Consider the following 22,668-nt stretch of genomic DNA (forward strand, 5'->3'; position numbering starts at 1 on the left):
GATTTGTTGAAGAGTTTTCTCATTTCTATTATAACATCCCCTTTGCTCTTTCTCCCGCTATGGTGAAACGTGTTATGTTCAACGGTCCGACCATGGTTCAGGTTAGTGCGGTAGACAGGGTACAGCGTGAGCTCTCTTCAGGTTCTGGCCTCAGCTTTCAGCCTGTGACTTACTCCTGCTCCTCCTCTGACTCTGAAGTAACACTATGAACTAGACCATCAATTTGGGAAGGGCTAGAAATGAAAAGATTGCCCTCTGTTAAGTTCCTTTGAAACACTGACGACAGTAAAGATGGAACGGTTGATTTAAAAGATGCAACAGCGTTGTCAGTTAGAGACCAACTATAGTGACATTTACATTCACGTCTCCAGAACTCAGTAATGAAAAACTCAAAGGTTATCAAAAAGTGGTCCAAGAGGACTGGATTATGTGGAAATATCATTATTTCCTCACACTCTATGCCATGAGTCAGCACAAGGTCTAATGTATGATGGTAGGAGTGGGTGGAGCTATGTATTCTTTGGGTTAAACCAATTGAGTCTAAGAAATTACTAAAGGCTGCATTTTCAATGTCCACATGAATGTTAAATAAATGATCCAGGAAGAGTCACTCAGGTTAATCCTGCTTTAACCGTACATAACTGGTCCATATATGTTTTGATATGTAAATAATTGAAACACATTATAAATAATCTTGTCTCCTTACCACCTTTTCGTTTTCTGTTCATGTAACATGTTCAAAAACATATGTAATAATAAAACTGGTGATAAAATCAAAGACCAGAAAGAGTTATCAGTTAGTATTTGCTTTAATAAACGTGTTAAAATATCAAACAGCTAAATAACTTTAACATGATAACAGTAGAAGGCCTTTCTCCCAGGAGGACCACCAGGTAAAGCCTCTCCTGACCCTGGACACCTGCAGCCCTAAACAGAGAAAATCAGAGACCACAGGTGACAAAAAGACAATAAACACATGTTTACATTTATCCACATGAGAAGATAAAAATAACATTATTCACACAAACAATTTTTACTTCATTAAAACAGGTCAGCTGTGTAAATCCCTGAATGTAAAACTACTTTTCACAGCAGAACGCAGAACTACTGTGGTTGTGTGTAGACAGCTTCACTCTTTACCTCTAAGCTTAATGAAAACGCTTCTTTGCTCTGTTGTCCCTAAAACAAATGACAAGTTTAATTCGCCACACACACACACACACACACACACACACACACACACACACACACACACACACACACACACACACACACACACACACACACACACACACACACACACACACATGCACAGAAAGATAAGCAGACAAACAAAGACTTCCTTTGATCTCTTAATTGCTTACATCGACAGTTAACGACCGAACTGCATGTGGTTACATTCGTCTGCTCCCTCAGGCCCTGTCCACACGTAGCCGGGGATCTGCCAAAACGTAGATATTTTTCTACGTTTTGGCCTGTCATCCACACGAAAATGGAGTTTTTTCACACGAAAACGGATCTTTTTAAAAACTCCGGCCAAAGTGAAGATCTGCGTTTTCTCCGTTTTGGGTGTCTGCGTGTGGACAGACAAAACCGGAGTTTTAAGGTCCGCAACGTCACTTTCCGCGACAAAAAAAATGCTGACATCACGTGTGCGACCTGTGTTTACACTAGCCGGCATCACGGAAGCCTTCAGAGCTGCGCTCTGTCACTACCCGATCCATCAATTGTCCAAGCGCTTTCTGCTTGTTTGTTTTTGCAAGAGGAATTACTGCTCCTTGCGGAAGACCACAGACGAAGGACGAGGTTAAGACCGGGGGAAGTACTGCCGCCTACGGGTCTGGCATGTCCTTAACAACGTATTTAACTGGGTACGTGTGGACAGAGTTTGTTTTTAAAACGCGGTGGTGTGGATGCAAGTTTTTGGAGGGGCGGATATTCGTTTTCAAAAAACCCGGCTACGTGTGGACTAGGCCTCAGATTTCAGTTTTTAGGTCTGGAAGAGAGCATCGCCATTTAAATTGTACTGCACCAATTTGAAAAATTCAAAAAGCGTGTGCGGCGGAAGGCTTTGGTGGTCATCTGTGTGAATTTTTGTGTGCCTACCTAGGATTGTCTAGAAGCTATGACGAGAACATTTAGCTGTCTGAAGCGGAATGGAGGAGAAAATCTCTGTTTCTTTAGAATGGAAGTCAGTGAGACAAAATTTGGGTCCCTCCTTTTGAGGCTCGTAGCACAAAAACCGTAACATCTACAGAAAAACCAAAGACATCGCTTTGAAGCCAACAAAAAAAAAACTACTCTTTTTGATAAAATCAAAAATGTACTACGAAAGATGTGGTCGTATGAGACAACTCTCTCTATGATGTTACATTTTTAAAGAATCTTGGCCTTCACTCAAGATCACATGACTTGTACAGTGAGGAGACCATTGACATATAAATATTGGACAATGAGTTTCCATAGGCTCCAATAACACGTTTTTGAAGAAAAATGGGAGGTGGCCACCACCGCCATTTTGACCGTGTCACAGGTTCCGTCAAGCCCAGACAATTCCACAAAACGGAAGAGAGGTGGAGCTGAGTGTGGGGCTGTAAGGCTGGGATCAACTGACGACACCCAGTCGAACTAGCTACAAGCTATCCTGAAGCTAACCCAAAGCTACCGCAGAGGTGGGAGCTAAGCTAACGGAGGTAGCAACCTAGCTACAACCGGAGTTAACTGTGCACAACACCAGAGCTTCTGAGTCAGAGATACGCTGGGCTGACCGCTGGGTAAAACCGGATGGAACACAGAGATCTCCCGAGAGCTCCACAAGCCGGCAGCCGCACAGCAGACAAGCGCCGCTGCGATCTGAGATGTGCAGAGCTGCCGCTGGGGAGAACCAGGTGGAAAGGTTTCCATCCCAGAGCTCCACAAGCCGGAAGCCCACACAGCAGACAGAAGCCGCGATCAGACAGAGATGCGCCGAGCTGCGGGGAGGGGAGAACCAGGTGTTAAACATCGGTCTCCCGAGAGCTCCACAAGCCGATAGTCGGAAACCAGCTCCACCAACATGTTATTTTTCAACCCATTTTCTAAAGTGCAGCATTATGTTAAATGCACTGGGTTTTACCCTATTACATTTAAATTTCATGGTTAAACAGTACATGTTAAAATCTAAGCTCAGCTCGGCAGTGACCTAAAATACATAAATATAATTTTACTTACCGAAAACAATGAAGTGGAGACTCCTTGGATGCTCTATTGGTGAAATTAATGCCACAGCAAGTCATTTTGTCCAACAATTGCACAAAAATATCCAAAAACGAATACACAAATGTTACAACTAATGGTCTAAGTTTGAGAGACTGAAAATGACTGAACAGTTTTCAGACTGAGGCCTTTCCCCGGAGCTAGCTCTGTGGTCACGTGGGTCTGAGGCGGCGGTCACGTGTGTCGGATGTTCATTAATTATACAGAATTTTAGGCTTTTAATACACTTAAACAGAAGAGTGAGAAAAAATTCACCCCCCTCAGAGTTGTCATGAGTGTAAACTAGATCATTTAAACAAAAAAACATGTTTTGGAACCAGGCTGTAAACATGTTTATTTCTGCTGTGAAATTGGTATTTTTAACATGGGAGTTAATGAGGATTTGCTCGCTTCTGACACCAGCCCCCAGCGGATGAGGGTGGAACTGCAATTTATTTCATTTCCGCGTTTTCTTCAATTTTTCACCCGCACTGTGGGGGCTTGGGGGAGACAGAAACACTATCTCTAACATTCTCTAAGAAATGAACACGACCACCACAATTTTTTAAGTAACTTCACAATTTATACCTCAAAACTGAGGTATATTCATCAGCTCTCATCCGGTGCAAGTTTCATTTTGATAGGACCTACAGTTCTCCCAGGAGAGTGCCTGAAGTGGAGCAAAGTCGGGTCGGCACCCCTATACTTTTCCATTGTAGGAGGAGGAGAAATTTCTGAACGTTTCTAAAATGTACCTAAAACATAAACTGCGATTGTTGACAAACTGTAGAAGATATCAACAAGCGGAGTCATACAGAAATAGCTGAAAGTCTTGTGACCGTTTTAATGCTTGAATTAAGTCTATAGGTTAAAGTATGCCAAACTTGTTAAAGTTCAAAGAGCTCAAAGGATTTTGTGAAAAATCTGAGGATTTGAAGGATTTCCCATGTATTCTAACGAGACCAAAAATCGCAGAAAAAGCTGAATATCTCAAAAAGTATTAAATATTTTGATACCAGAAGTCATTCTACTAAAGAGCTGGGGCCTCATTTATCAAGCTTGCCTACGCACAAAATGGTGTCGGAAAACTGCATAAGCAACTTTCCATGCAAACTTTGGGATTAATGAAAGAAAACTTAGCGGAAAAATGTGCGCTATTTTAAGTTGACTAAGGACCTAGCTGACGCACATTTTGGACATGGAGAGCACCTGAAGTGCTGCTGCTGAGAAGGATAAAATTATGAAATCCTGCAGTATTATCACTTGGCTTCGTTTTCACACAGAACAAGACACCCCACACGCACACACATGCACGTACACACACATGTGTGCACACTCACGCACACAAAGCCTGAAGCGCAGAATACAGATGGGACAGATTGAGACAGAATGTCATGCATCTGTGACAGTGTGTGTCCTGTCACTGTGACTCGATTGATCATGTGCCCTGGCTACTTGTACAGGGGAGATCTCTGTTTGGCTGACTGGTTAGCGCATGTGAATTTCACCTGGGAGTCTGGGGATCAAACCCTGATTGGACCATTTTTTATATCCGCCACAGATCTCTCTGAAGAATTCACAACATTGACAGCTTCAGCAACGTTGTGCCAATCCGTGGATTTTCTCTTATTTGTTTTGCAAAAGTGCTTCCTTTCATTTCTCCACCTCACCCACAGGTACATCAACTTCTGCTTATGAAATTGTGCTTCCTTGATCTGCCTTGATCTACGGTCGCCATTGTCATTGGCGGAGTGCTGCAACAGCCGGCTTATGTATATGCATGAGAGCCACAAGGCACTTTGCCGTGACTATTTATGGCAATAAGTGGGCGTGGTGAGGGCGGGATGTGACTAAACTGCAGCTGAGAAATATTCTCGTTAGTCTCCGATTTATGAAGCGGAAATTGCGTGCAGCTGTGCGTACTCCATGTTTGATAGATCACAAACCTACTTGGCGTAAGTACATTTTTTTTTTTGCTGAGCTTAAGTACGGTTTTAGTAAGGATTCTACGCAATATTTGATAAATGAGACCCCTGAACGTTTTGATACCAAAATTGTGTAAATAGCTGAAGAATTGTTGAAGGAGTTAAATGCCAAAAAATGTATGTAAGCAGATTAATAATAAACTATAAAGAGAAACAGGAAAACAATAGTTTGAATGCTTAACATCATTCAAACAAGAAGCATTAATGATGAACGTAGGATTAACCTGGGATAATTCCCCCTACACCATAACAAAAACAATGTTTTATTTTATGATGGGTTATATTTTGAACCATGTAATCCAAATGTCTCCAGCTTTCTTGTACAGGTTATATTCTGAAACATCAGCGAAGCCCTACAGTAACCCAGCATGAGCAGCACACACAAATACAACATGAAACAACAGAAACAATGGAGTAAAGCAGCAGAAGATAACCCACATCAGAGCACTTACAAGTACCAAATATTAGCCACTGGTTGTTGTTTTGAATAAAATCAGAGGCCTGACACACACTGGCACCACCGGTCCCTCCGACCACCACCAGGCGAAGGTTAGGTGTCTTGCCCAAGGACACAACAGCAGAGCTCTCTGGCAGGAGCTGGGATTAAACCTACAAACTTTCAATTGCAGGACAACCCACTCTACCTCCTGAGCTACTGCTAATGTAATCTTTTTTTTACAAAATACACCAAAATTCAATACATCTATTTTAATCATCAGTGTTAAATAAGATCAGTGAGCTAAAGCAGGAGCTATCAGCAGCTAGCTACAGTGCTGCAAACACATCAGATCATCCATCAGAGCATTTTGGTTTTAGCAAAAAGTGAGTACAGCATCTTTTTGCCTCTGAAATATAAAATCTGCCCTAATATCACTTTATTTCTTGCTTATAGAATTTATTCTACTCAACAAAGCACACTGGGGCCTTTGCATCACTCTAGTTAACCCCAAATTGGTAAAATTGGTCATTTTTTGCCAAACCTAATGCTGTTTGTGCCTTTTGTCCATTCTTAGGAGCTGATCATTCTTCCTTTAGATTCATGCATTTGTGCAGATGCTTTGGTCCAAAGTAACCTACAATTGGGGATGTAACAATACAGATAATATCAAAGCTAACAAGAAGGAAGACTGCTGGTTATGCTCTGTCAGGGGGGACATGAAGGACAGTGAGGAACTGTTGTGCAAGTATAGAAAGGAGAACGTAAAGAGAACATTTGCTTATCAGAAAGGTTTCCCTGCTTCCTGTTTTTAAATCTCTTTTGAAATTGACTATTTTCAATGACCTTTGATGCAGTGTGATGTTAGATTTACTCTCTTCTTATCTTTTTACCTTTTTGAGTTTCATTACTTTTGTGTTTCTTTATTATTTTAACTCTGTGGTGATATTTCATTCGTTCCTATTGCTGTTATATATTAATTTTACTTTTGCACAGCATGGTTTAATTGTTGGGTTCTGACTGTGCTATATGAATAAACAGGAGAGAATCATAAAGATAGAGCAGTAGGGTAGGAAGCTGGGTCTGGTCTGCAAGAGCTTTTGGAAGATAGACTTGTCGTCTTTTCTGGTGACAGAACCACTGACCTGCTGGGCCAGTCTTCATTCCAGGATGAGCCAACTGATGCCTTATTTTTTAGTTCTGATGAGCACTTGGAACACAATTGCTGAGCAAACAAACACTTGAGTGTAAAATTTTAAGTTCCATTGCTCGTCACACCCTGGTGAAACTTGTTCCCCACATTTGATCCATCGTCTGGGGAGTGGTGAGCTGCCGACATGACTGAACTTTTTGGTGGTTTAACCCCCCGAACAAAGGATTGTCAAGCAGGAAGGCACTGGGTTCCATTTTTAAGAGTCTTTGGTCCAACTGTGGATGTGAACCCACATGTTTCTCCCAGTCTCAGGGTGGACACTCATACCACTAGGCCACTGAGCCAATAATTATTATTATTAGTGAACTTTTAGCTAATGCAGAAAATAAGTGGAGGCAATTTTCATATTCAACCTGCTTGTTAAACTTAGAGATTGATCTTTTTCTAAATTAAAGAGTAAAAAAAAAAGGTTCTCAGTGGAAGAGCTTTTTAGGAAATCTAGTTTGAGCTGGCAACGTCCACCCATACCCCACAGCTGCTATAGGCTTATAAGCTCCGATATCCAGGAGTGGATCTTGCACAATAGTGGTGGTTATATTCTTATTTCTTCATGTGTGATGTCCAGTGATGGGAATAATGCTGTTTAAAATAACAGCGTTACTCAAAATAACAGTTTTTTCAGTAAAGAGTAATCCAACTAATTACCATCTTCTTTTATCATAACGCAGTTTCCATTACTGATGAGGAAATGCGTGCGTTACTAATTCAGCAGCGCAGTGTGTTGAAGCCGTCACTAGCTGATTGGGAGCTAATGAGGCAGATGTTTTCATCCAAGCACATCACAGCCTGTGAAGAACGAAGAAGACATGATGAATAGTCTACAGCTGCAGACCTGCAGATTCACTGCTGCAGGCGTGAGTCTGCAGCCACGCCCTTCTCGGCGTAACAGCGGGACGTCCTGAAGGGAACCCATTTTCTTGCATTCTTTAATGAAAAAAAAAGTAATAGTAGTTATTTCTCTTGATAATGAGTTACTTTTATAATCTTGTAACTTGGAGAGTAACTGGGTTACTTTTTTGACAAAGTAATCAGTAACTATAACTAATTACTTTTTTAAAGTAATGTTCCCAACACTGGTGATGTCACAAATGGGGACTTTTGGAATTGGGTTTTTGTAGTTACATAATTCCCAATAACTAACTACGGACAGAAAACAGATGTTTTTTGTGTGTTTATAGAGATAGAGACCCAAGTGGCCACAAACAAAGGATGCAAAAGTGAGTTCAGCACAATATGCATAATAAGCATAATATGTCCCCTTTAAATTTTGTCTGCAGAATGTTTTTATAGTTGATATTGTGTGTCCCCTGACCATACACACGTGAAAATGGCCTCCCCATCAATGGGTAGATCTTTTCCTCCAGTGTATGTAGGTTCATGCTGTAACACTGAACTCCATTTTGGACCCATGTGTTTGTGGTTAATGCTTTAAGTCCTGGAATACCTTTTGTTAACTAATTGTGAGACTAAGAATAATGTATACAACTCCATAGTTAGCTTCAAACTGACAAAATAAAACATGTTAAAATTTTTAAAGGCTGTTGTGCAGGGTATGTGTGCTTAGTTTAGTGTTGATCAGTGTTTTTTCAGTTTGGTGGGAGGCAAAAAGTTCTAACATTGTCATTTAAATTGTGAAATAAGCAACTGTTTGGCAAGTTTTACTTGATATGGAGATGTTTGTCAGTGAAGCGTTGATAAGATCTTTGCTTTCTTTCTTCCTTATTTTTGATCACTGGAATTGCTATAAATACTTCGTCCTTCACCCGTTTCATAGCTTCCTTACCTGAGATCCATTCTTCACACTCAAAGACTTTCCTTAACCTGAACAGGTGAACAGTTGCAGCAGAGCAATTCAGTCTGAATTCAATTTGTTGTCTTTGGTTTCTGTTCTTTTATAAACTTTATTGCAGAGCTGTTAAAGTATAAGTCAGGCCGGTCGCAGTAACATCTGTCACCCTTTAGGTACAGAATTGCTCTGGTGTTTTTGCTGTTAACGCTTTTGGTCCTGGAAAACCATTTTTTTAAACTAATTGTGAGACTAACAATAATGTATACAACTCTCTGAATTGAACAGATGGGTGCCCTGACCTGGATAGTGCTGGTGGTCCTGCTGTCAGCTGGAACCTGTCTATCTGCTGTCGATGTGAACTGGCTGACCAAGGTGGTTAAAGACCTCACAAATGAGTAAGTTCTGTGTGCATTTTATAATATTTACTTTTATCACAGGTGAGATTTTTAATATATACGTTTCTCTTGTCCACTACAGAACATTTACGTTAACACAACTGCTGACAAAGATTTAAAAAGACTCCATCTGCTGATGCTCTAAGAGATGATTCTGTCATTAAATATATAACCTAATCATGCAGATGCTCATCTGAGATTTTAAATTAAAGATAGTTAAAGTTCATGTGATCTTATTACTGAGGATGGCTTCAATGTGCAGTCAGCAAAGTAGACACAAATATTTTATTTATTACAACAGCCGAAACACACACTGTTTTGATGTTTTTAGATTCTTTTATCTAAATCAACTCCAAAATGAAGCTCCAACATTATTGATGATATGAAAAGTAACAAAGAAGGATGACTAGTCATGCTTTGTCGGAGGTGACAGTGAAGAAGAAGAGAGCAAACATGGAAGGGACGTGCACAAAGAAAGAGAAGTGAAGAATAGATGCTAAAGGATGAGATGCTCTCTGAAGAGCTGGGTCTGTTTGGAAAGTTTCCACTTGTATAGCACCTCTCTGAGGCAGAGGACTCTGAAGTGCTTTTTGCTATAGAGTGAATTGTTCCTCCAACCAGCACCAGCAGGCAAGTAGGGTGAAGTGTCTTGCCTAAGGACACAACAGCAGAATTCCCTGCAGGGAGCAGGGATCAATCCTGCAACCCTCTGATTGCCAGACAACCCGTTCTACCTCCTGAGCTACTGCTACCCTGAATGGCCCTGCCCATGGATCATTTAAGTATAAAACTGGTTTGTGTCATAATTTTTTATTTTCTAATGTTTGCAGATACAGAGTTACTGGCCAGTTTAGTCTGGCAGCAGGCATCCCACTGGAAGGAGACGTGCAACAAATCCTGAAGAACAACCCTTATGTTAAGGCAAAGTCCAACGCAGGTCAAAATAGTGGCATGTACAGAGGCAGCAATGTGCAGGTTGAGTCTGAGCCTGTTTTACACGTACTTGCAAGGGATCAGGTGTACACGAGCAAAGACCTTATAGTAGCCAAAGCCCTGGACAGAGATATTCATGCAGAATATCAAGTTCTGTCAAATTTAGAAAGCCTGACAAATTCAGAAAACTTCCTTCTACTCTACTCAACCCTCTCACCATGTAGCAGGTGTGTAATGGAATCAATGTACAATATAGTTGACTTGATAGAAAGTAAAGTAAAGCAGTGGCATGACTCTGCTTTTGTGTTCAAAACAGTCTATGATAGTCCCAGAAATCTTCCGGTTGTTCCCAGAAAGGATTTGGAAAATATACTTGTTGAGCTTGGGAGGGCTCTGGGCGGCCTCGATAAAGTGTATCGCTGTTACAAACCAAGGAATGGTGAATTTGTGTGTCACAGTTGCTCTGTCCAGGGGAGAGTATCAGACATTTGTGTCAATAATGATGCTGTACCTGGAGGAAGTGGAAAAGGCAACAAACATGGAGATAGCAGAGGACAAGGAAGTCTGCAGAGAAGCAACAGCGGCAGCAGTCTGAGTGACAAGAAGTTGAGAGGTGGCAGCAGCAGCAGCAGTGGTAGTAGCAGCAGAAGCAGCAGCAGAAGCAGCAGCAGTGGTAGTAGCAGCAGCAACCTCAAAACAAAGAAAGCAAGATATGGTGACCAAAGTCAAAGCAGAGGTGGGGGAGGAGCAGCCTACGCTAAAACTGATCAGGCTGAACAAGCTTGAGCATCCCTGAATCCAGCAGGAAGAAAACAAGCTTCATGCTTTAAATACATTTTCCTTAATATTTAAAGTTCATCCCACAGGAATAAATGTGGTCTTGACATATTCTAATCTTCTTGTATTTTGTTTGTGGAATATAAAGTCAGATTCTGACTGTATTCAAACCTGAATTAAAGGTAGTTTGTGACCACAGAGTTACTGTAGTTCTGTAATTTAAATTAGGCTAATGTAATCTAATTACAACCTGATTTATGGTCCAACTTGAACTGAACAAGTTTTTCATCTTGTCTGACTCTATGTGCTTGCTTTCTGATCGCTTGTTCTGAATAGAAGTCATCAACTGCATAGTGTCTGTTTTATTTCTTTGGTTCCATTTGAACCCAAATCGACTCCTGCTACTGATCCTACTCCGCAGTCACTTTAAGACTTTACTAGACTATTCAGGAACCTTCTCTCACTTAACAATCAGCTTTAATAATATAATAACACTTTTCTGCTCAAAAACCAACATAATCAGAAATGAAAGCAACCAACCTGCACAAAGCAGGAGGTTTCTGGTTTCAAATAAAGATAATGACATTTACAAGTAATTTTGAGCACCCGTTTAGTGTAAAAATGTGCTCATGCAGCTTTATTAGTGTTATTGCATATTGCCCTAAAGAAGGGATGTCTAAACTTTTCAAGATGTGGGCCAAAATCCATCCATCCATTGTCTGAACCCGCTTTGTCCACGTAGGGTTGCAGCGGTCAACGGGCAATCAGGCGGGGTACACCCTGGACAGAGAGCCAGTCCATCGCAGGGCAACACACACACACACACACCTAAGGACAATTTAGACAGACCAGTTAACCTAACGGTCATGTTTTAGGACTGTGGGAGGAGAGAACCCACGCATGCACAGGGAGAACATGCAAACTTCCCAGGCTGGGAAGCGAACCCAGGACCTTCTTGCTGCAAGGCAACAGCTCTAACCACTGCGCCACTGCGCATCCCGTGGGCCAAAATCATGAAGTTAAAACTCATCAAGGGCCACAAAAATTAAACAAAATGTAAGAATGCAAACCTTATTTCATATTTTTCATTTGTTCTGCTCAAAAAAGACCTAAAATATATATTAGTAAACATTTGAACATAAAATATTAAAATATATGAATTCATGTCCACAACCTCCTGGATAGACTTATCTCCACAATTCTAAAAACCCTAGTGAGGGCCTCGTAAAATCACTCTGAGGGCCGCAAATGGCCCCTGGGCCGCACTTTGGACACACTTGCCCTAAAGGCAATATTTAAATAATGGAGGCCGCTTTTATTAAATTAGCTATTTAGGTCATTATAATCCATTAAACGCCAGATAATGAGGACTTTTACTGATGATGATGGACATTTTGCTCAAACTTATATGTTGCCTCATAAATGAAGTATGCAGACATTTGTAGAGGAGCTTTTTAATGTCCCCTGTATGTTGCCCACATGAGGAAGAAGTCACAGCAGCTTATAATAACAACATGAGGCTGCTGCTGGAAACCCCTGGAGGCTGGGGGGCAAGCCAGATGTCTGTAAATAGGACAATGAGCTACAGATGTTCTTAAGAGAAAATCAAAATGGATTTATAGATGTTGCCATTTTGCGGTACTTTTCCTATCAAAGAAAGAATGAATGTAGCTAAATTAGAGCTCTGTTTGAGTCCATAGGATACAAGACTCCAGTTGGTGCACTATTTTGCTCCAGTCACATTTGATCTCTGCAGGAGGCTATTTTCATGCTTTACACTATTCCAATAGGTCCTTTGTGTTCGATTCCAATCAAGAAAATGTTCACTTCACACACCGTTAAAATCGTGTTTTGTGTTTCTGATGTAGAGGGACTCTCACAGATTAAAGCTGCATAAAAATTAAATACTTATAACCCATATTTATAGTTTCAGTGTCATTATGACTCAAAGCTCAGAACTGAATTCATGCTAATGCTAATCAGAGACTGTAAACTGTATGCTGCAAAACTTAAAAACAACAACAACAACAACAACAGGTCCTTGTACGACAGACTAATGTGAAGACATTGCACACTAAAGAGATGCACCGATTTGCTGAAAGTCCCTCAGCCCCCCACATCTCATCAGATGTGAAAACTACTGTTTACCTTTTTGTCCACAATTTCAGTTAAATATATACTTTACTTACCTGTAAATACTAAATTTAATCTGAAGTTCTGTTCTGAAGTCTCCACAGAAACTTCAATGCTGAATTTCGTAGTACTGCTGAAAACAAAGACCACTACTGAAGCATCTCCGGCAACATTTTTATTGTTCAGATACTGGAAATCTGTGACTGAAAAGCCCAATCTCTGTCGTCACAGAACCTAATGGTTGACTGGTTGGTGCGGTGTGGTGTGAGTGCATCACAAAGCTTTCTTCAAAACACACTCAACAACATTCTAACACTTTTCAGCAACAGGAAAACAGACACCACTGATCGGAAGCCGTCTGAAATAGAAAGCGAAACAAAATTTTTTAAGACAGTGAAAAAGAAAAGATAGGACTTTATTGATCCCACAGCAGGGAGATTTGTTCATTACTACAGCTCAGGATAGATGGCAACAGTACAAGAGTAACCAAGACAGCAAATAAGTATGAAAAGGAAAGACACTAAGTACAGTGGGTACAGAAAGTATTCAGACCCCCGTCAATTTTTCACTCAGGTATATTGCAGTCATTTGCTAAAATCAATTAAATTCATTTTTTCCTCATTAATGTTCACACAGCACACCGTGTTGACAGAAAAACACAGAAATGTAACAATGTCTGCAGATTTACTAAAAAAGACAAACTGAAACATCACAAGGTCCTAAGTATTCAAACCCTTTGCTGTGACACTCATATTTAAATCAGGCGTTTTCCATTTCTTCTGATCGTCCTTGAGATGGTCCTACACCTTCACTGGAGTCCAGCTGTATTTGATTATACTGATTGGAGTTGATTAGGAAAGCCACACGCCTGTCTATATAAGACGTTACAGCTCACAATGCATGTCAGAGCAAATGAGAATCATGAGGTCAAAGGAACTACCCGGGGAGCTCAGAGACAGAATTGTGGAAAAGCACAGATCTGGCCAAGGTTACAAAAAAATAAAAAAATAAATTCATTTAAAAAAAAAACCCCACTGTCTATTTTCTACCAGAAGCTTGTGCAGGAGATAGGTGTAAGATACTATTTTCATGTTCAGCCTGTATGAAAACTCAAAATGAGTGATTATGATCTGAAATTATCATTAAAAAAACGTTTTTTCTGTGAACCGCTCCTTTAACCCTCCCACTGTCTTTATGGGTGACTTTCCTCGCGGGGTCACACCCATTAGGACAGTGGGAGGGTTAAACAACACTTTTTCCAGCATGATGAACCATGCCGGAAGGCAAAAATTGATAGCTTAGTGCCTCCAGGAATGAAACGTTGACAGGGAACTCCCCAGAACCACATCTATATTGTGGTCAGTCATCAAGAGCAGGAATAAAATCCATTGATCATAAACAGCGGGCTGCCATCAGTCATGATTTGGCCCAGAAGTTCCTTGACATCACACCAGGTTACACCACAAAAACAACTTACTGACAGAGCAGCTGTTCCCTCACACAATAAAGTTATTCTCAACGTCACTGTAGTGTTTTAAGTTAAAGCCCATTTAAAAAAAGAAAAAAATATGTTTTGGTTTTAAAAAGAAAAGTGTCTGTGGCAAACTGTCACAGTGGGAGGAACTAAAAAACTGTAATTATACCCCCGATATTTACGGTCAAATGTAGTCACTTCCTCATACCGCCTCCTCCTTTATGGAAGTCTGGTGAGAAAAGCACGCTATGAAATGTGGTCAAACCTGAACTCTGACAATGAAACCGAGCTTGAGCTGCGTTTTCTGACAACACGTTGATTATATAAATGCTGCCATCTCCAGAGAGAATCAAAGCAGTTTGTGTGATTCAGACATGAACATCTGATAGATGAAGCGATGGCTGATGGCACGCTGAGGCCGACTGGTGACGCTCGAGTGGTCGTTACAACACCCCCAAACACAGGTATTATTTAACTACTCTAGTGTTTCATTTAACCAGCTAATCTACTACTTTTATTGACGCTGTGCTATTTTAAAATTTTTTACTTTCATCTTTAAAATTCGAGTAAGACCTTAACAACGGATGGCCATTAAGGTAAAAAATCCCTGGGGACAAACATATTCTTTATCAGATCGTTCAACCTCCAGCAAAATGACAATCACACCAGACTCCCTTTCATCGCTGGTAATGAGTGAAGAAGTAAATGTTTAAAACAATATTTATGAATGACGAAAGATGTGTAACTGTTTGTTACAAATTAGTAAATGAATATTGTCCTCACGGGCTCCTGTAGAAGGAAACATGGCATCTAATATGGTGTTGCCCAGAGACTTAAACCCAGGGACGAAATTTTGATTTCAGAAGTGGGGGGGACACAGCAGGCTTGTGCGGATTTGGGGTGGGGGGTGTTATGTAAAGACCCCTTGACACGTCATGTGCCCATCTCAATAATTTTTCCATCCTCTATATATATATATATATATATATATATCAAAGTTAAAAAATGTACAACTGTATTATTATTTTTATTTATTATCATTATTGAAGTGCAGTTTTGGCTGTTGACAATGGATAGGTCATTGTATTTATTGTTTTGGGTCTTTTTTTATTGTTTTTGGTGCAACATTTTCTAACAGGGAGTGAGATTCCTTTTTTATTTAATTTTTGTTTGTTATTTTTATTCATTTAGAAGTTCTGGTTCTGGACATTTCAATGTTAAATGAAGGTTTATTTGTTGAATTTTAAAGGGTGTACTTGCATTATTATGATATATTAACATTATATTAGTGGTTATTTTGGTCTAGATAATGTTGACAATGATATCGTTTATCATCAACAATTTGTTGGACAAAATATCGTCCAGCAAAATGTGTTACTTTCCCAGGCCTAGTCAAAAGTATAAAAATTATTTATACATAAACGGTCCTCCTGAGATCTGGCCGTTTGTTCATTTGCTGTGTTAGAGGACATGCTGAACTAATGTTTTACACATGATCATCACCCTAACATTTGAGTGTATAAAAACATATTAAATGTTTTTTTCCCTTAAAAGTGTTTAAACAGTTGTTGCATTTCAACACACAAAAAATAAATGGAAAAAATAAGATAAATCTAATGAAAAGTGTACATCTTTGACATTAAGCTTAAAAAATCTGTTGACGATGATGATACTGTTCATTTTTCAGAGCTTTTTAATGTGAAAATATACATTGCAATAGATAAGTTTACAATAAAGTTAAATGATAAAAGTTTTGAAGTTACACTTCTACTACTACTACTAGTAGTAATAATAATTATGATGATAATAGTAATAATAAAAAAAATAATAATTATAATAATACGAATAAATTGTGTCTGAGGAGTCAGTTATGTGGAGGAGATGAGTTTGTAAAAGTTAGTTTTGAGTATGTGTGTGAAGGAGGAGGTGAGTCTGAGCTTAATGCAGGTCTGTCACATGTTCCAACTTACGTTTTGACTTTGAAAGAAGTCTCTTATATCCACTTTTCGTTTTCTTGACATGCTTCCTCCTGGCTGTGCCTAACTACCAAAGACTCACAAATGAACACTTATTCAAATGTTATGTAGTGGAAGCTGAGCTGAGCTCTGATATTACACAGCGTCTAGTTGACGATGTGACTCAGTACCGGTGTTCCCTAGCGGCTCCAAACTAGCAAAACAACGTGAGCACGTTCTGACTGTTTACAACTTGAGTGACAGCAGCAACAGCCAATAATACGTTAGCAAGTATCAGCAGAGCCAATAGATTAGCTTTTGGGCGGGTCTAATAGTAAACCGGTTTCCGTTTCGGTCCTAGTGCTCAACCAAATCCATTTAATGGAGCGTAACATTGTTTTTGGACGGAAAAAAGTGCAGGGGACCAAAACTGCCTTTTGAAAAAGTGGGGGGGACATGTCCCACCCGTCCCCCCCAAAATTACGTCCCAGCTTAAACCCACTTCCATGTATTTTAGATCTGATTTATATGGTTATACGTTACGAAGCGAACAAGTCGGCATCATTTAATTCAAAATAACATTTCGATGGATATTTACAGAGATTAGTGGTAAGAAGAAAATAATTATACATTAAAACAATTTATTTGCTCCCACAACATTTTGAGTAAAGTTAAAAAGTCATGCAAATCAAAGTGATTTAGGAATAATATTAGAATTTATTCCCGATTATTGTGAAAAATGACTACCGTATTTTATGTAGTATACTAATTACAAAGAAAACTGTCAGAAGTCACAATGAAACGCATCACATACAAAGTTGATGGATTGATGATCGGTTTCCTTTTCTTTCCAATTTTATGACCTGTCGTTAAATAGCTGTCCCAATATGTTTACATACCCTGGTGGATTTTTATCTTTTAAATTTTTGGCCATTTTGCAAACACATTGACAGGGTCATTTAGGTATTTCTTTTGTTATGGTGATTTGAAAGGACTCATTTTTTTCACGATAAACGCATCACTGACCATAGAGGAAAATGGTTTTGTTTTTCATTTATAATCTTTGAGAACTGGCCAAACACTTTCACCTGGGTGTGTAAACTTATCAGCACAACTGTATTTGTTTTATTCGTATGTCTTGCTTCTATTTTTAAATGATTGGCCTTTTTTATTATCTTATTATCAGACTTGAATCTGCCCCGAAGGGCTTTGAGTGTCTGTTAGTGCTTGTTTTTGTCTTCTTTAACTTTTGCTTTGCACTATCTTCCATTGGGAAAAGAGAAGGAAACTCATCTGTGGGTTATCCTGTTGTCTAGTAGCTCCGGTTTGGGCCAAGTGAAAACAATAAGTGCAATCAGGGGCTGTGAACGAGCTGTTTCTCCCCTCCCTGAAAACACTCATCAGGTGATCTAGGTCTCAACGATTGCAATCAGCTGCTGCATGAACACCTGTTTCCAACTAGTAGCACAGCATGAGTTTGGTGGCATAACTGAAGCGTCAGCCCTTGTGTCTCAGCCCCTCCGATGTGAAGACACTCCCGGGTAAAGACATACGTGTCTACCTGCGCGTGTCCACAGAGCAGGTACACAGCGCAAACAAACTCGACCCAGACGCTGCCCCATCAACACCTAGCAAAATGTGCCATTATCCTATACCTGTGATCACTGGCTTCAGAGGAAGGTCACACACAGCAAACTGCCTTCACAACCTTCAAAACCTCCGCTCACTAAAATCAACTCCCCCCGAAGACACCCACCTGTCTATGGGACTGTGGAACTGCCAATCGGCTGTAAACAAAGCAGACTTCATTACCGCATATGCAAACCACCTGTCACTTGATGCACTGGCTCTCACTGAGACCTGGATCAAACCATGTGACAATGCTACCCCATCTGCTCTCTCAGTTAACCACACTTTCTCCCACACTTCTCATGCATCTGGCCGAGGTGGTGGAACGGGCATGTTAATTTCCAACAAATGGATATAGAGTCAGTTGCTACCCATCACTAAATACAACTCCTTTGAAGACCATGCCATCCAGGTAACTGTACCGAAAAAATTCTTTTTGGTTGTCATATAGCGCCAACCAGGTCAACTCGTGGACTTTCTTGATGAACTCGACACCCTGCTCTCCTCCATTCCTGAGCACGACTGTCCCACAATGGTCCTTGGAGACATGAATATTCACCTGGACAATCCCAGCTCATCAGGCTTCCTGTCACTAATGATTTGATCTAAAACTAGTACAAAGTCCACCAACCTACAAAGCTGGATAAGCACTTGACCTTATTTTCACCAGAAACTGTGCCATAGACACAATCTCTGTCACACCGCTGCATCTTTCTGATCGTTACTTCATCCATTTCAGCACAACTCTACAAGGGAGGTCCACTGCTTCCTCCCCAATGGTCTCATTCTGCTGCAACCTCCGCAATCTGGCACCCAATCACTTCTCATCCCTTGTTGCCTCCACTCTTCCATTTGCCAGCACATTCTCTGCTTATGAAGTGAATTAAGCCACCGAGTCACTCTGCTCCACACTCTGCTCTTGTCTTAACAACTTGTGATCTTTAGCCACTAGACCTGCTAGATCCTCTCAGTCGCACCCTTGGCTAAATGATACCCTCTGGTCTCTACGCACCAATCTTAGAGCTGCGGAACAGAAATGGCGCAAAACAAAAGATCCTGGTGATCAATTGAAATTTCATGAATTACTGCCCTCATTCTCTGCCAGCATCACTGATGCAAAGAAAGCTTTCTACACTGGCAAAATTCTCAGCTCTACTGACTCTCAGAAACCATTTTCAACATTCAAAACACTGCTCAACCCTCCATCTCCACCTCCTACCAACAATCTATCAGCTGACACCTTTGCCTCATTCTTCACTGACAAAGTGGCAGCTATAAGCAGTTTACTCAACTGGCCACTCCTGAACATTCGCTACCACAAACTTCTTCTAGACCAACCATCTCAGGCCCTGCTGCTTCCTTTTCCTCTTTTTCCCTTCTCACTGAGAACTGTGTGTCCAAGCTTCTCACGTGCAGCCGCCCTACTACATGCCCACTTGACCCCATTCCAACTAAGCTGCTCCAAGCTGTTGCTCCTACAGTAGCTGCAGCTGTCACACATGTGATCAACGCTTCACTGACATCCGGTACATTTCCCACCTCTATCAAGCATGCTCAGGTTAAACCGCTGCTAAAAAACCCATCTCTTCCTCCAAATCATGTGGAGAACTACCAACCTACCTCTCTCCTCCCTTTTCTGTCCAAAATCATTGAAAAGGTGGCTTTCAAGCAGATCACAGAATACCTCTCACAAAACAGTCTGCTTGACCCTTACCAATCTGGGTTCAAAAAGGGCCACTCCACTGAAACTGCTCTGTTAGCAGTGAATGAATCCTTAAAAGAAGCTAGGGTAACTGCCAAATCCTCAGCGCTTATCCTGCTCGACTTATCGGCTGCATTTGACACTGTCAACCATGGCTTCCTTTTGTCCACACTCTCTAGCATGGGCATCACAGAGAAAGCACACGCCTAGTTTGAATCGTACCTTGCAGGACAATCATTCAGTGTATATTGGCTTGGACAATCCTCTACCGTGCACCATCTTGCCACAGGAGTCCCCCAGGGCTCTGTACTAGGAACTCTTCTCTTTGCCATATACACCACCTCACTGGGTGAGATCATTCGATCACATGGCTTCTCCTACCACTGCTATGCAGACGACACCCAGCTCTATCTGTCATTTCCACCGGACGACCACACTGTCTCTGCACGAATATCAAACTGTCTCTCTGACATATCAAAATGGATGAAATCCCACCATCTCCAACTCAACCTCTCTAAAACTGAACTACTTGTCATCCCAGCAAAACTGTTGCCTCTGTTGCTCGTTCATGCCGCTTTGCGCTGTATAACATACAAAAGATCAGACCATACCTAACACAACATGCCACCCAGCTCCTGGTGCAATCTACTGTCATCTCCCGCCTCGATTACTGCAATGCCCTTCTAACTGGTCTTCCAGCCTGTACTGTGAGACCTCTTCAAATGGGGCTTCCTTTTCAATTTTCAAGAAACTCCTGAAGACCCTGCTCTTCAGAGAGAATCTTCTTAACTAGCACCCTCCCTGCACCCGTCCCCGCTCTCTACTGTCCACTCCTTGTTTCCTCCTCTCCATGATTGATGTCAAGTTGTTGTTGTTATTGTTGTTGTTAGCCTCAAGGGCAACATGCCGATTATCACTTGTAAGTCGCTTTGGACAAAAGCGTCTGCTAAATACATAAACATAAACATAAACATTATCTGTATTTTATTTGCTTTTACACTGCCTCTTATTTAATGATCTTGCTACAGTGTGCTTATGTCTCTTCGTCACTTTATCCACAAGTTATTTTTGCACTTTCAACAGCACAAATAAAATAAATAAAAAAGTAAATTAATTTTCCTGTTTCTCATGCAGATTTTAATCCACTTGAAGAAATCCGAATCGTCCTGATAGGAAAAACGGGAAATGGGAAAAGTGCTTCTGGAAACACCATCCTTAATCAAGTTGTGTTCAGGTCTACCCTCTCTCCCACATCTGTGACATCTGAGTGTAGAAAAGCCAGAGGAAAGGTGGATGGATGTAGAGTTGCTGTGATCGACACTCCAGGCATTTATGATACAAAGTACAAAGAGTCTGAGGTCATCAGAAAGCTGAAAGAGTGCATCTCCCTCTCGGCTCCTGGCCCCCACGTTTTTCTGATTGTGGTAAAGCCGGGCAGATTCACAGAGGAGGAGCAGAAGACTGTTGATCTCTTGGCTCAGGTGTTCGGGGAGAAAGCTACAAAGTACTCAATGGTGTTGTTCACTCACGGCGACCAGCTGAAGGGCAAAATGATTGAAGAATATTTTAGCAGAAGTGGAAAGCTCAGCTATTTGATTCAACAATGTAGCTGGAGGTATCACGTCCTCACAAATACGTCTGAAAATAACAACAATAATAACAGTCAAGTGAGTCAGCTGCTGTCAAAGATAAAAAGCATGATCAGTGATAACGGAGGAACATTTTACACAAATTCAATGTTCCAGGAGGCTGAGAAAGCAATCCAAGAGGAAGCAATGAGGAACTTACAAGCCACTGCTGAGGAGAAACGCAGAGAGGAAGAAGAACTGAAGGCCAAGGTGAAGGAAGAGCTGCTGCAGGAGCACATCCAAAAGCTCAACGAAGAGTATATGATGAGATCCAGAGAAAAGGCGGAGAAGAAAAACAAGTTTCTTGAGACTGGTTTGGTTGCGACCGCAGCAGAAGTGGGTGTTGCTATCGGTGCTGCTGCAGCAGCTGCTGCTGGTCCGATTTTCATGGGTGTAGCAGCAGTGGCAGGTGGACTCATTGGGGCTACGGTGGGACTCTTGGCACCGTCTGCAGCAAAAGCTTTGAAAAATAAATGTTCTGTACAATAAACTATCCCCAGGCCACTTTATGTCTCATGGAAATACAAGATACATAAAATCAATGAAAGAAAAACAACAATACACTAAAGCATTTTTGTGTAAAGTAGCCAGCTTGATTGCTGGACCGCTTTCGTCATGTTTATCCTTGTTTGTGTCATTTCAGCTGTTTTATAATATTTCTTCTGTGTAGCTCTTCCACAGATGCCCCGTCTCATGTAGCCTTGGTTCTGCTAGCAGTGCACATTTCTTTGACAGCCATCACTGTTTTTAACGAAGCAGCAGTAAAGCTGACCAACTGGTTTAGTTGACGCAGTGACTAAGAGCAGAATTTTACTCATCAGTCTCCTCCCAGTTCATCATTTTGGTGTCATGCCCTACTTTACTTTCTGGTTCACTGTTACTGCTCTTAGCACAATGTGAAGAAAGCTTTATAGCATGTATTAAAACAATGAAGTGACTTGAAGTGGTGACCTAATTTACATCAAATGCTGATCCAAATAATTTAAATCAAAGAAAAATGAACTTATCAGATTCTTGAATAGAAAAAGCTTCTCAGGTGACACTCACAAATAAAAAATGAATCAGTTTAATTTGTTTTGATGTCAGTATACACCAGATAAATACAAAGAATAAAAAATATTTATATATTTGGATTAGAAACTGAATTAGAGCACTGCGGCTTTCATCAACATTGTGGAACAGTGGACCAAATCTTTCAAATCAAACCAAATTTTATTTATAAGGCACTTTTCAGAAAGTTAATGCAGCTCAAAGGGCCTTATGACCCCATATCACCCTCATTTTCCTCCCGTTATCTCATATTTACCTTTGTGGAGTTTCTGAAAGTGTCACATTAGTTAGGTTAGGTCCAGTGGGGTACTATAGTGCCACAAAAAAGGGGGATA

At 40.8% G+C, this 22,668-nt stretch overlaps 1 protein-coding gene across 3 annotated transcripts; it reads left to right on the forward strand.

Moving 5' to 3' along the window:
- Positions 1–8,640: 8,640 nt before the first annotated feature.
- Positions 8,641–22,226, forward strand: LOC107380423 (GTPase IMAP family member 9). Of its 3 annotated transcripts, none has more exons than XM_015951664.3 (4): positions 8,641–8,697; positions 8,943–9,052; positions 9,883–14,833; positions 20,790–22,226. In XM_015951664.3, exons 3-4 carry the CDS (start codon positions 14,767–14,769, stop codon positions 21,770–21,772), a joined length of 1,050 nt encoding a protein of 349 aa, XP_015807150.2. In that variant the 5' UTR covers positions 8,641–8,697; positions 8,943–9,052; positions 9,883–14,766; the 3' UTR covers positions 21,773–22,226. The 3 variants fall into 3 exon arrangements, with proteins under 3 accessions (XP_015807150.2, XP_015807151.2, XP_070399617.1); XM_015951665.2 differs by having other exon boundaries at positions 8,697–8,830; XM_070543516.1 differs by lacking the exon at positions 20,790–22,226 and having other exon boundaries at positions 8,697–8,830; positions 9,883–11,113.
- Positions 22,227–22,668: the final 442 nt, after the last annotated feature.

The sequence above is a fragment of the Nothobranchius furzeri genome, chromosome 13, assembly GCF_043380555.1.
Source record: "Nothobranchius furzeri strain GRZ-AD chromosome 13, NfurGRZ-RIMD1, whole genome shotgun sequence".
Lineage (NCBI taxonomy): Eukaryota > Metazoa > Chordata > Actinopteri > Cyprinodontiformes > Nothobranchiidae > Nothobranchius > Nothobranchius furzeri.

Excerpts from the sequence above, each read along its gene's own strand:
- LOC107380423 (XM_015951664.3), top strand. The coding sequence starts at position 14,767 with ATGGCTGATGGCACGCTGAGGCCGACTGGTGACGCTCGAGTGGTCGTT. Across the intron at positions 14,834-20,789 it reads TACAACACCCCCAAACACAG|ATTTTAATCCACTTGAAGAA; the intron begins GTATTATTTAAC and ends TTTCTCATGCAG.